The following is a 13,717-nucleotide window of genomic DNA, read 5'->3' on the forward strand; positions in this document are numbered from 1 at the left end:
AGCTTCCCACACCTGGGGACTGCAGGACCTGGCGGGGGGCGGGGGGCGGGGGGCGGGGGGCGGGTGGTGGTTCGCGGGTAGGCTGTCCCTTGAGAGCACAGGAACTACGCTTCCCGGCGTGCACCAGGGCAGGAGGGCCTCTCCGGCGCCGCCAGAATCTCGCAGGTCCTGCTGGGAGTTTCATTGACCTTCGCGCCCCATCCAACTTCGACTCCACCCACCTGCTCAGGCCCCACCCCCTCTGAGAGCGGGTGGCCGGGCGGAGTCCCGCGAGGCGCTATCTTCTTATTGGTCTAGCTTGGCTGCCACTCAGGAGTGAGGAAAATAAGCTACCTACTGATTGGTGGATTCTGTTTGGCGCCAACTAGGAAAGGGGCGGAGCATCGGTGGTCCCAGTGGCCAGCTATTACCGCGAAAGCCACTTCGGCTGCGAAAGCCCGGGAGGGAGCTACTGATTTGTGTAGTTCTCTACGACCCAGGACTGGGCAAAGGGGGTGAGAGACGAGTGAACGGAGTGTGGGCCCGGCGGTTGCCTCGTGGCTCTTGCCTGCTCCCTTTTTTTCTACTCGAAGAGTTTGTTTGGATTTAATCTTCAGGTTGCCGGCGCCCGCCCGCCCTCCGGCCTCGCGGGGTGTGAGGGAAGCATCCGTGCTTGTGGCTGGCGCCTGCCGGGTCTAGACACCTGCCCGTCCGCGCCACTTGCCCGCGGCAGCGGCATCTCTGAACCGCGGGGTCGTGTTTGTGTTTGACCCGTGGGCGCCGACGCGGGGCGCGCGGCCGAGGCCGGTGCCGGCAGGGCGGGCGGGCAGGCGCGGCGGAGGGAGTCGTAGCGGGAGCACTAGGAGACCGGGGGCCGCCATGGAGCTGGGCCCCGAGCCCCCGCACCGCCGTCGCCTGCTCTTCGCCTGCAGTCCCCCGCCCGCGCCGCAGCCGGTCTCGAAAGCGCTGTTCGGCGCGCCGGCGGCGGATGGCCTGTCTCCTGTCACCAATCTGACGGTCACCATGGACCAGCTGCAGGGACTGGGAAGGTGAGCCGGGCCGGCGAGCGGCGCCCCTGAGAGGCCGGGCGGGGGAGGGTGGGACCTGCGGGCCCGGCGCTCAGCTCGGGGCCCGGCTGGGGTCGCCATGCGCACCTCCCCGGCAGAATGTTGGCGGAGAGGCGGGCCGGACTGCCAGGGATGCCCCCTGCCCAGCAGCCCTCCGGGGGCCTGGCTTCCCACCTCATCCCTTTGAATTGCTCCGAGCCCTCCAATTCCTGTTCCAGGAAGCTCTTTAGGATCTTCCCCCACGAGGAGAATCGGGCCTCCGGCCTCACTTCCACCCTTTCCTGAACCGCTGCGCAGGGTCTTGGTTTACTGCGAGCTTTGTTCCTTCTCAACAAAAGGACGTGGCATTTTCTTCCCCGACATTTGTGCGGGATCATGGCACTCCCTTGGCTCCAACACGTTCCTGCTGTTCATCCCCTCTGCTTTTCTAAGGCCCGGCTTTTTAACTAAACTTTCCATGCTAGAAAGTTCTGTGAACTTAACAGCGAGGGAAAAAAAAATGCATCCCATAATGTTTTCGGGCAAAGCTGCTTTTCTCACATCTTGGGCGTCTCATTTTGTAATTACTTAGGTCTTATAGTTTCCCCAACCTGTGAAAAGCAAGGACTCCTGCCCTGTTCGTCCCTACTTTTAAAAGCACAGTACCTCGACTATAAACTCATTTGGAAAAATATCCTAAAGAGTTTCCTGGAACAGGAATTGGAGGGCTATTCATTTAGCATAGTCAGTACATCCTACAATGTGGCCCAGAGCCAAGCGCGTCCACTCCTTTCTTTTTTCAAGTGCTACCTGGTAGGTATTCTGGGTGGCAAAGAGGGGATTGAGTCCTGGCTTAGAAGTGATGATGGTTGGAGGCAGCCTGGCTGCTTCATGTCCCATTTCCTTTATATGTCCTATGCATTACTCATTTGAAAGTATTTCTTTTGATTTCAGTGAGTATGAGCAGCCACTGGAGGTGAGAAATAACAGCAGTCTACAGAGAATGGGTTCTTCTGAATCAACTGATTCAGGTATGCTTTTGATTTCCAAACATGTAGGATTTGTCTGCTGTGTGGTGAGCAATGTTGGGAATTTCCTGAAATATATCTTTTCACCCCAGAACTTTTGTGAGAAGTTAAGTTAATACAGAGAGAAGTCTTGACATTGGGTGAGAAACACTTCAGAACCATAAAGAGGCAGTTTGTTAAGAGAAACTAGTGTCTGATTATCTTCAAAGGAGTGATGTATGTTCGCTCCTGAAGGATGAGTAGAGTAAAATTCACTATACCGACCATAAGTGGCATTCAGAAAACCTTTTAAAATAAAGGGTCAAAATGACAGTTCTCAAGAATGTAAATAATAAATGCTGGTAAGGATGTGAAGAAAAGGGAACAATTAATATGGGATTATTAGTATGACCATTATGGTAAATCAGTTTGGAGTTTCTTCAGAGTACTAGGAATGGAATGGAACTACCATATGACTCAGCTATATCATTCCTTGGTATATCCTAAAGAATTATAGCAGCGCAATTTAAAGTGACCTATAGAACCAGCCTAGGTAGCCATCAGTAGATGAATGGATAAAGAAAATGTATATATACACATTGGGGTTTTTTCCCTTCAAAGGCATAGACAGGTTTATTTAGAAAAGTAGAAACATATTCAAGAAGAATATGGGCATTCTCAGTAGAGACTCCTTTAGAGTAATACAAGAAATACACACTCAAGGAGAAGGTGAGCTATTTCCAAAGAGAGAGACAGCCACACGGAGTTTATTCAGCCATAAAGAACCATAAATGATGTCATTTATAGAAAATGGATGGAACTTGAGAGGATTGTGTTAAGAGAAATAAGAGCCAGACTCAGAAAGTCAAGGGTTGTATATTTTCTCATGTGGTAGCTAGAGAAAAAAGGAAAGGGGGGCATTTCAGGAAAATAGGGAGATCAGTAGATTAAGGGAAGAGGAAGTGGAAAGGAAATTACTGAGGAATGAAATTGACCAAATTGTTTTATGCATATGTGAATATGTCAAATTGAATCCCATTGTTATGTATAATTATAATGCACCAATAAAAAATTGAAGACAAAAACAAGGGTCAAATAGTTAAGTATAATGGAATCATTCCAGAAATCCTGCCTTGAGGAAATGTGTCAGTGCATTTTGTTCTACTTCATAAATACATGTTTCTGCAGGATTATACCTTGTTATAATGTTAATATTATTATACTGATAAGAGTATTTGGGGTGTGGATTTTTCCAGTTAGGGAACCACAAGAGGAAATCTATTAAAATGTAAACTGTATAGGCTTCTTTTTTTTTTTTTTTTTTTTTTTTTAAAGAGAGAGTGAGAGAGAGGGGGACAGAGAGAGAGAGAGAATTTTAACATTTATTTATTTTTTCTTAGTTCTTGGCGGACACAACATCTTTGTTGGTATGTGGTGCTGCTGAGGATCGAACCCGGGCCGCACGCATGCTAGGCGAGCGCGCTACCTCTTGAGCCACATCCCCAGCCCCCTGTATAGGCTTCTTAAGAACTGGAGATAGGCAGAGTGCAGTGGTGCACACCTGTAATCCCAGCAACCTGGGAGACTGAGACAGGAGGATCACAAATTTGAGACCAACCTATGCAACTTAGTGAGACCATTTATAGTACTGAGAATCAAGCCCCATGCCTCACACATGTAGGCAAGTGCTCTACCACTGAGTCCCAACCCAGGATAGGATTCTTATTTGTGGCTTTGAGGCAAGCAAGAATATCAGGAGCAATAATACATGTGCTGACATATAAATAATGCTAAGCAGTGTGTTTCCCCACTTGCCTTTGATATGGAGACCTTAGTATCATTTTGTTAAAGGCAACAAATACTTGACCTTAGATGTTATGAAAAATGATTGTATTTTTCATACCCAAAATAGGCATATGAGTTGACCACTCAAAAATGCTTGAACAATAATTATTCCAGAAAAGTTTTATCCTTTCCCTGGTTGGAACTCACAAAAGATTGTGTGGGTCACCTCCGTCTGAATAACCAAAATCACAGCTCCCCATCCTAGGGATTGAATCCAGAAGTATACCCTCAGACCTTTTTATTTGTGCTTTAAGACAGGGTCTCACTAAGTTGCCCAGGCTGGTCTTGAATTAGCCATCATCCTGCCTCAGCCTCCTGAGTAGTGAGATTGTAGGCCTGTGCCACCTTGACCATCTCTCTCCTTGAGGGTCTTATTCCCCTCAGGAGTATTCACAAGTAGGAGAAGAGGGTTAGCGAATATACTAAAAAAAATGTTTATATTTATTTTAATAACAAAATAGTGTTTTGTGCATTGTTTCCTGAAAAAAAAATTTTTTTTATTTCTCACAGGTTTCTGTCTAGATTCTCCTGGGCCATTAGACAGTAAAGAAAAGTATGTATTCAGTGTTCATTGTTCTTTTTCCTTTCTTTTTTTTAAACCAGGGATTGGATCTAGGGGGGGCTTAGCCACTGAGCCACATCTCTGGCACATTTTATTTTTTATTTTGAGACAAGGTCTTACTGAGTTGAGAATGGCGTTGCAGAGTTGTTGAGGCTGGCCTCAAATTTGCAATCCTCCTGTTTCAGCCTCCCAAGCACCACCATACCTGGCCTGGGGGGTTAAAATTAATATATTAATTTATACTCTAGACATACTCTGGTATCTTGAAAATGAGGAATTTGTGTCAGCAATTTTCTGAACTTGCCCTCCTTTATTTTAGCTGTAATTTAGGTATTCTGTTTGGGTCTCATTTGCTCTTCCCTCTGGCATTAAAGCCTTAAGACAATGTATATTTTAAGAGAAGTCCAAGTTTTTGTTTTTTACCTACAAGGCTACAAGTATTTTGGGATGCTCTAAGATTCTAAGGAGCAAGAAAGCTTCAGGACTTTTCTTATCTTTTGCTTAAAATGGGAGTCTGTTTGGTCAACCCCCTCTTCAAAGTAAAGGCTAAAATCTGCTATTATGAATACCACTTTCCTTGCTTAATTCTCATCTTTACCTTCTGATTCATTTCAGCCTTGAAAATCCCATGAGGAGAATAAATTCCCTACCTGTAAGTTCCATTATTTCAGACTAAAACCTTTTTTTTTTTTTTTTTTAAGAGAATGAGAGAGGAGAGAGAAAGAGAGAATTTTTAATATTTATTTTTTAGTTCTCGGCAGATACAACATCTTTGGTATGTGGTGCTGAGGATCGAACCCGGGCCGCACGCATGCCTGTTAAAATCTGTTACTTATCCCCTAGCTTCCAGCTTGACTTTGATGGGAGACTTCGATTTAGGAAGTGAATACTGCTTTTCTGTAATCTCATAAGAACTCAAGACATTGCCTAGAGCAATTTCAGCAATGGCAGCCTCTTGAGAACTTTGTCTTCTGTTTTATAAAACCAGGAAGAGTTCTTTTTTTTTTTTTTTTTTTTGAGAGAGAGAGAGAGAGAGAGAGAATGTATTTATTTATTTATTTTAATTCTCGGTGGACACAACATCTTTGTTTGTATGTGGTGCTGAGGATCGAACCCAGGCCGCACGCATGCCAGGCGAGCGCGCTACCGCTTGAGCCACATCCCCAGCCCCAGGAAGAGTTCTTTTTATGGAAATTTTTTTTTGTTGCTGGTGGGGCGGTGGGGGAGCACATTACTGGGTACTGAACTCAAGGGCACTCAACCACTGAGCCACATTCCCAGCCTTATTTTGTATTTAGAGACAGGGTCTCACTGAGTTGCGTAGTGCCTTGCTTTTTGCTGAGGCTGGCTATGAACTCATGAACTTCCTGTCTTAGCCTCCCCAGCCAGTGGGATTATAGGCATGCATGCCACCACACTAAGAACTGGGGTTGTGACTCAGTGGTAGAGCGCTTGACTGGCATGTGTGAGACACTGGGTTATATCTTTAGCACCACATAAAAATAAAGTAAAATGTACTGTGTCTATCTACAACTAAAGAAAAAGTTTTTTTTTTTTAATGAATTTTACATTGAATATTTCTTTACATTCTCTATTTCTCTTTTTTTTTTTTTTAAAACTTCAATAGCTGAAGTTCTTGGGATGTAGCCCAGCTCTGAAAAGAAGCCATTCAGATTCTCTTGACCATGACATCTTTCAGCTCATCGACCAGGATGAAAACAAGGAAAATGTGAGTGTGGCATCAATATACTAACTCAGGATAGAGGTGAAACCTGCAAGTGTCAGCAGCTTGCAAGAGAAATGATTGGGGCTATTTTCTGCAAATAAACCTGTTCAAAATCATGTGTAGTCTTTGGAATCAGAGAAATGTGGGCTTGAATCTTGTTTCTTCCTAATTGTGTGACCTTGGCAACCTCTCTTAAGACTTCTTTGTGTTTTTTTATATAAAATAATAGTAGCAATACCTTTTTGTTCCATTGTAGGGATTAAATAAAATTATGTATGTGGAGAATTTAAAATGGTAGTTGGCAAGCTGTAGATGTTGCTTAGGATATAGCTCTCGGGAGTAATTAGATCCACAAATAGTTTATCTGGAACAGTCTCCCAGGCCTTCCTTCTTTGCCCTGACCCTGGGGTGAGTTGTAGGCCCATAACTATTTGGAAGATGAGGGCCAACAAGTCCTAGAGAATCCTAGTAACTGAAATAGTGGCTTAGAAAGTGAACTTGTTCATTCAAAAGCCCAGCTGTACCCTGGCCTGGTTTTCTTTGTCAGCCTTCTCTCACTGTATTTCCATATTTGATTGATCCTACAGATTTATTACAAAAACAACTGCCTCCATGAAATCTCATAATTCTGTTTATCAACTTAGAATATATCATGAAGGAGAATATGAAAATGGGTTCCTGCCTTGAGTGCTTGGAGCAGTGTCTTGCTTCTTCTGTATAGTGCTTTTTACCAGGCTCAAACTACTGGTTCACCAAACCTGGCTTCTCATACAATTTGCCTACCTAGAGTTTGTTCTAAAAGGAACGACAGTATAGGTGGCAGTTAAAGAGCTTCCTTAAGTTGTCCTGCCTGGCTTCAGTATCTTGGTCATACCATTTAAACTTTAAGGCCTAGTTTTCTTATCTGTAAAAGGGGAGAGAATCATGTATTTGGTTAAATGAGTTAATGTACAGACAGTATTTAGCTCTATGTCGGCAATGATAATAACTGTGATATTACTATTACCGCTTTTAGCACTTAATAATTAGTTCTTTTCTTTATTGGGTGGGGGTATGCTGGAGATCGAACCCAGAGGCATCTAACCATTTACGTATATCCCCATGCTTTTTTTTTTTGAGATAGGGTCTTGCTAAGTTGTTTAAGGCCTGGCTAAATTGCCTAGGCTGGCCACAAATTTGCAATCCTCCTGCCTCAACCTCCCAAGTTACTGGGATTACAGGCATGTACTACAGCATCCAGCTGGAATGCAGTACTAATTTTAAGAGGAAAAAAATTGTCTCAGTGGTAGGAAGAGGTAGAAAATATAAATCCTAGGTGAAAAGTTTGACTTCTGCTCACAGGCAATTATACTATAATGTCATTGCTTTAGATTTTAGAAAGTTTGTGATTTAGCTTATCATTTGTAGTATTTTTTTATTCTTTGCAGATACTATATTAGGAAATAAGGTAGGACATAAAAAAGATGCTGCTGAATTTTTATTTGCTTTGTGGTGCTGGGAATTGAACCTAGGGTTTCATATGCTAGGCAAGTGCTTTATCACTGAGTTCACTTCCAGCCCAAGATGCTACTTTAGAAGTTAGCTGTTGACAGCCATGAACTCTTAAACAGATTCAGTGTTGTTTTGGAGTCAGTTACAAAAGTGATCAGTACCCACTCCCTTGCCTGGCTTCCCAGAGCTGTATATTGTAGACAGTAGAAGATGTCTCCACTATACTGTCTTGCAGGAAGCCTTTGAGTTTAAGAAGCCAATAAGACCTGCATCTCGTGGCTGCCTGCACTCTCATGGACTTGAGGAGGGTAAAGATCTCTTCGCACAGAGGCAGAACTCTGCCCCAGCTCGGATGGTATGTGCTCTGGCTTTCTCAGGGGAATTCCTGAGGGGAAGAGAGAATTTAAAAAGTACTCTTGCCGGGCATGGTGATGCACACCTGTAATTCCAGAGGCATGGGAGGCTGAGGCAGGAGGATCGCTAGTTCAAAACCAGCCTCAGCAACTAAGCAACTGAGCTATCAGATTAAAAAGGGCTGGGAATGTGGCTTAGTGATTAAACACCCTTGAGTTCAATCCCCAGTATTTAAAAGGAAAAAAAGCACCCTTGACTTTGTCTTTATTAACCAGATTGTCAAACATTTTTAATATTTTTGCTGTAGCTGGAGAACAGACTGGCAGAAGTAAGAGTGGGAGATGGTTTATTAGTGGGCTTGAGCAAGAAATATTTGTCCTTGCCAATTCTGGGAAACTGATCAGGTAGCATCCCAGATGCTTACTGTATGTATGGTAGGATTGGATTATGTGTTACTTAAAACTTGCTCTTTTATAACACTTCCTAATACTTCCTAAGTACTAAGATACTTTCCAAAGAATGATTTTGTTTGGAGTAAGTATTTGGCTGCTTTGAGTTGAGGTATTAAGAACTATTATGCTGGTACTGGGGTGTGGCTCAAGCGGTAGCATGCTCCCTGGCATGGGTGCGGCCCGGGTTCCATCCTCAGCACCACATACAAAGATGTTGTGTCTGCCGAAAACTAAAATGTAAATTAAAAAATATTTTTAAAAAAAGAACTATTATGCTGCCAAGCATGGTCATCCCTGCTACTCAGGAACCTGAGGCAGGAAGATCACAAATTCAAGGCCAGCCTGGGCAATTTTGTGAGCCCCTGTTCTAAAAAAAAAAAAGAAAGGAAAAAAAGAGATCAGTTAACCCATCATCTACAGATTGCTTAGCAGTTTGTGGGGCCACTTATTTCAGGGCTTTTTATTTTCTAGGTAGAGACTTTATTACTTCTAAGGCTTCCTACTGTTGGCTCAAGTGCAATAGTACAAGCATGTAGTCCCATCTATTTGGGAGACTGAGGCTGGAAGATGAGAAATTCAAAACCATTCTGGGCAACTTAACAAGATCAATATTAAGGGCTGAGGATTAAGTGATTAAGTGCTCTTGGGATCAATCTCCAGTATCAAACACACCAAAAAAAAAAAAAAGTTTCCTATTGTTGACCTGAATTGGGTCAGCTGACAGAATCTATACTGAAGAGGCCCAATTTAAACAAAGTGACCATATTAGGTTTCTGGGTTTTTCTGGGAACTTGTTTTCTGGTGTGGTTTGTTGCCTGAAGTTCTGGTTTGGGGCCAGTATTGACTCTGTCTAGCATTTGCACAAAGCAGTCTTTAGGGTTTTTTGTTTTTTAGGTGGACACAGTATCTTTGTTTTACATTCATGTGATGTTGAGGATCAAACTCAAAGTCTCATGCATGCTAGGTGAGCACTCTATCACTGAGCCACAATCCCAGCCCCTAAAGCACTCTTTGTCTTTTGTTTTTGTCTTGACTCTTAATAAGCCTAAAAAGTAGTTGGGAGGGCTGGGGATGTGGCTCAAGTGGTAGCACGCTCGCCTGGCATGTGTGCGGCCCGGGTTCGATCCTCAGCACCACATACAAAGATGTTGTGTCTGCCGATAACTAAAAAATAAATATAAAAATTCTCTCTCCCTCTCTTATTCTCTCTTTTAAAAAAAAAAAAAGTAGTTGGGATTACCTCATTTGTCAAGTTAGGATGTACTATTAGGTTGGATGATTAGCCAAAGGACACAAATAGCTCATCAACCACGGTTTGACAAAAATCTCACATTCCCAAGCACACAGTAATGCTGAGATATGAGTGTCAGAAACTAAATATCTTAGCCAGACATGATGGCACACACCTGTAATCCTAACAGTTTTTAGTCAGCCTTCATCTGTTTTCCTTATAATAGCTTCTTGGTATGGAAAGAACAAAGTTTTGTCAAGAGATTTGGCTATTTTTTCTACATTATCTTTGTACCTAGGGATCCCAGAACCTGCCTCACAGTAGTGTGAGCTTTCAGAAGGTATCATTCCATGATAAATTTGCCTACACCTGAGGTCTGCTGGCTGAAAAACTGCCAGTTTGCCCAGGGTAAGCTCATGTATACTTAGCTAGGACCACTGATTGCCCAGAGCTTAATTTATACTGGGAGTGGACAATGTACTGTCAGATCCAGAGTAGGCTAGCTGTAGGCAGGATTCTTAGTGAATGGACCACTCAGAAAATTGGAGGGCCATTAAAGAATTAACACATTCATGCTCCAAGGGGATTTGGTTCTTGAGGGTATTAGAACTTAACACTGGAGCCAGGCACAGTGGCATACTCCTGTAATCCTAGCAGCTCGGGAGATTAAGGAAGAGGATCTCGGGCTGGGGATGTGGCTCAAGCGGTAGCGCGCTCGCCTGGCATACTTGCGGGCCCGGGTTCGATCCTCAGCACACATATAAAACAAAGATGTTGTGTCCCCTGAAAACTAAAACATAAATTAAAAAAAGGAAGAGGATCTCAACTTCAAAGCCAGCCTCAGCAATTTAGTGAGACCCTATCTCAAAATAATAAATAAAAAGGGCTGGGGATGTGATTCTGTGGTTAAATACTCCTGGGTTCAATCCTTGGTACCCACAAAAAAACTTAGCATTGGGATTGCCTTGTTAGAAAAAAACATATCTCATAAACTTTTTTCTCTAGCATGTAGATTTATGATTTGTGAGGGTTTTTTTTTTTTAGTATTGCTTTATTTATTTTTTTCTCCACACTGGAAACTCAACCCAGGGTATTACACATGCTCGGCAAGCCATTTACCACTGAGATACATCATCAGCTCTCTTATTTTGAGACAGGATCTTGCTTCAACCAAACAGCAAGCTCGTGTTTATTTTATAACCCATAAATTTTGTCTTTTAGCTTTCCTCAAATGAAAAAGAGAGCAATGAGCCAGGGAATTTTGTTCCTCTTTTTATGCCTTCATCACCTGTGAAAGCTGCTCTGTCTGATGAAGATGATGGCTTCATGGACCTTCTCGATGGAGACAATCTGAAGGTACTAAGTGTGTGTTTGTGTGAGAGAGAGAGAGATTGATTTCCTACCTATTCTAACCACCCCTGAGGAGACATTGATATGGTCTTCCTTCCCCTGAAGGAGTTAAATAATCTATTTATATGTGAGAAACATGAATTAAGGACAGTGTAGGACTAGCTGCAAAGTGGTGGCATAAAGCTGAAAGGACCTCCTCAAGTGTCCTCATCAGAGATACTTTCAATTTGTTTGGATATCTAATTAATTGATCCCCAGTGTCAAAAAAAAAGTTTCTACCCAAGTCAATTTGGTTTTTGTTTGTTGGTTTGCTTTGCAGGACTGGGGAATGAACCCAAGGACTTGCACATGTTAGGCAAGCACTCTTGCCACTGAGCTAGTTAGCCCAGGCCTTTTTATATTAAGACAGGATCCCCCCAAGTTGCCCAGGGTGGCCTTGAACTGGAGGTAATGCCACAGCCTCCTATTTAAACTAAGGTTAATCTTTATTGGATCTATTTAAGATCACTTTTCCTAGGATGGGGTTATGGCTTAGTGGCAGAGTGCTCACCCACATGTATGAGGCACTGGGTTTAATCCTCAGCAACATATAAAAACAAACAAATAAATAAATAAAATAAAGGTACTGTGTCCATCTACAATTAAAATTTTTATAAATAAAATCACTTTTCCTCTTTTCTTAGAATGATGAGGAGACCCCATCATGCATGTCAAGCCTCTGGACAGCTCCCCTTGTCATGAGAAGAACTACAAATATTGTAAGTTTTTCTGATGTGTCTGGAGGGAATCTTGAGTATTTAGGCCACTTTAGCTATCTCAAGTGTTTAATATAAGATACTAGGTTTTCTTGGATCATTTAACTGACAGTGACCTGAACTATACTGTAAAACATGTAAAGACATGTAATTCCAAAAACAACTGTAGCAGATTTGTTTTTGGGGGGGTGGGGTGGGAGTGGGAATTGAACCCAGGAGTACTTTACTACTAACCTATATTACCAGTCCTTTTTTATTTTGAGACAGTGTCACTAGTTGCTGAGTCTGGCCTCAAATTTGTGACTTCAGCTTTCTGACTTGCTGGGATTTCAGGCCTGTGCCACCACACCTAGCTTAACTATAGCTTTGAGGCCATTTATGGATTACACTATGGTATGCATAGTAATCTATGCATACCATGCATCAGCTGAATACATATTCTTTTACTACCAGGTCCATGTGCTAGGCCCTACAAGTTTCTGGGGCCAGATGAACCGACAATGTCTGTTTCCTTATTTTGGGATGGCTTTGTTTTGTTCTGGTGATTTAATTCAAAGGTGCTTTCCACTGAGCTACATCTTTTTATTTTGAGACAGGGTCTCACCAAGTTGCTTAAGGCCTTGTTAAGTTTCTGAGGTTGGCCTTGAACTTGAGATCCCCCTGCCTCAGCCACCTGAGTCCCTGGGATTATAAATGTGTGCTACTGGGTTGGTTTGGTTTGGTTTGTAATAGAATCTTGCTGTATTGCTCACACTGGGCTCAAACTCATAATCCTCCAGTTCCTGCCTCTTAGGTAGCTGGTATTGCAGGTGTGCATCACCATGCAAGGCCAGATTAATTTTTTACTATCCCAGGAAGCTGTTGATTTAAGAGCCATTCAAGATAACAGATTTTAACGAAAGATGGATGTGTCTCTTTTTCTCTAAGGGCAATCGGTGCAGGCCATTTGACTCCCCTTCCCTGTGTAGCTCCAGCACTCGCACTCGGTCAATGTTGAAGAGAACAGAACGATCTCGAGAAGAATCTCCACGTGGTAATACAAAACGGAGGAAGAGCATGACTGGAACCAGTTCTGAAGTGGTAGCTAGTCCAGAGAAGACCCAGGAGGTTAGTTGTACAGGTTCTTTTTTTTTTTTTTTCCCTAGGAGAGTAATACAGTATTTCTCAATTCTAAAATTTTTATTTGGCAGCTCTTGGAACTTGTAATTCTCTTGCTTCAGCCTTCCAAGTAGCTGGGATTAGATGCATGCACCAACACACCTGACAGACTATATGTTTTTGGTTTTGCTTTCATTTATATCAAGTATGTCTATATTATTTTTAATCATCTGTAGAGGCGCCTTTTTTTTTTTTTTTTTTGTAGATGGACAGAATACTTTTTTTTTATGTGGTGCTGCTGAGGATCAAACCCGTGCCTCACACTTGCTAGGCAAGCACTCTATCACTGAGCTATGGCCTCAGCCCCAGAGGCTTCCCCTGCACCGCAACCCCACACACACTCTTTGATCAAGCTCAGGGTCTTATGCATGCTAGGTAAATGCTCTACCACTGAGCTATACCCTGGGCCCTATAGCCCTTTTTAGTTTTCATTTTGAGACAGGGTCTCACCAAATTGTTCAAGTTGGCCACAATTGTGAGATTCTTCTGCTCAGCCTCCCAAGTACCAGCAAGTACAGGAATGTGTCACTGAAGCATTTTTAAGATAACTCTATGACTGCTTCCTCCCTCCCTCTTTCATACTAGGGATTGAACCCAGGGGTGCTCAACTGCTGAGGCACATCCTCAGCCCCTTTTTATATTTAATTTAGAGACTGCGCCTTGATAAATTGCTGAAGCAGTTGAACTTGTGATCAAGCTGTTGGAATTACAGGTGTATATTACTGAGCCTGGCTCAAGATGACTGCTTTAAAATCCTTGTC

The 13,717-nt window shown here is 43.0% G+C and overlaps 1 protein-coding gene across 2 annotated transcripts; it reads left to right on the plus strand.

The window, feature by feature from the left end:
* Nucleotides 1-368: 368 nt before the first annotated feature.
* LOC144375009 (M-phase inducer phosphatase 1-like) lies at nt 369-13,019 on the plus strand. 2 transcript variants are annotated; one of them, XM_078037929.1, is made up of 9 exons: nt 370-1,028; nt 1,980-2,056; nt 4,388-4,430; nt 5,055-5,091; nt 6,067-6,168; nt 7,892-8,011; nt 10,915-11,049; nt 11,727-11,801; nt 12,726-13,019. In XM_078037929.1, exons 1-9 carry the CDS (start codon nt 859-861, stop codon nt 13,002-13,004), a joined length of 1,038 nt encoding a protein of 345 aa, XP_077894055.1. In that variant the 5' UTR covers nt 370-858; the 3' UTR covers nt 13,005-13,019. The 2 variants fall into 2 exon arrangements, with proteins under 2 accessions (XP_077894056.1, XP_077894055.1); XM_078037930.1 differs by lacking the exon at nt 7,892-8,011 and having other exon boundaries at nt 369-1,028.
* The last annotated feature ends 698 nt before the right edge of the window (nt 13,020-13,717 follow it).

This window comes from Ictidomys tridecemlineatus, chromosome 2 (assembly GCF_052094955.1).
Source record: "Ictidomys tridecemlineatus isolate mIctTri1 chromosome 2, mIctTri1.hap1, whole genome shotgun sequence".
NCBI classification, from domain to species: Eukaryota; Metazoa; Chordata; class Mammalia; order Rodentia; family Sciuridae; genus Ictidomys; species Ictidomys tridecemlineatus.

Excerpts from the sequence above, each read along its gene's own strand:
- LOC144375009 (XM_078037929.1), top strand. The coding sequence starts at position 859 with ATGGAGCTGGGCCCCGAGCCCCCGCACCGCCGTCGCCTGCTCTTCGCC. Across the intron at positions 2,057-4,387 it reads TTCTGAATCAACTGATTCAG|GTTTCTGTCTAGATTCTCCT; the intron begins GTATGCTTTTGA and ends TATTTCTCACAG. Across the intron at positions 8,012-10,914 it reads ACTCTGCCCCAGCTCGGATG|CTTTCCTCAAATGAAAAAGA; the intron begins GTATGTGCTCTG and ends TTTGTCTTTTAG.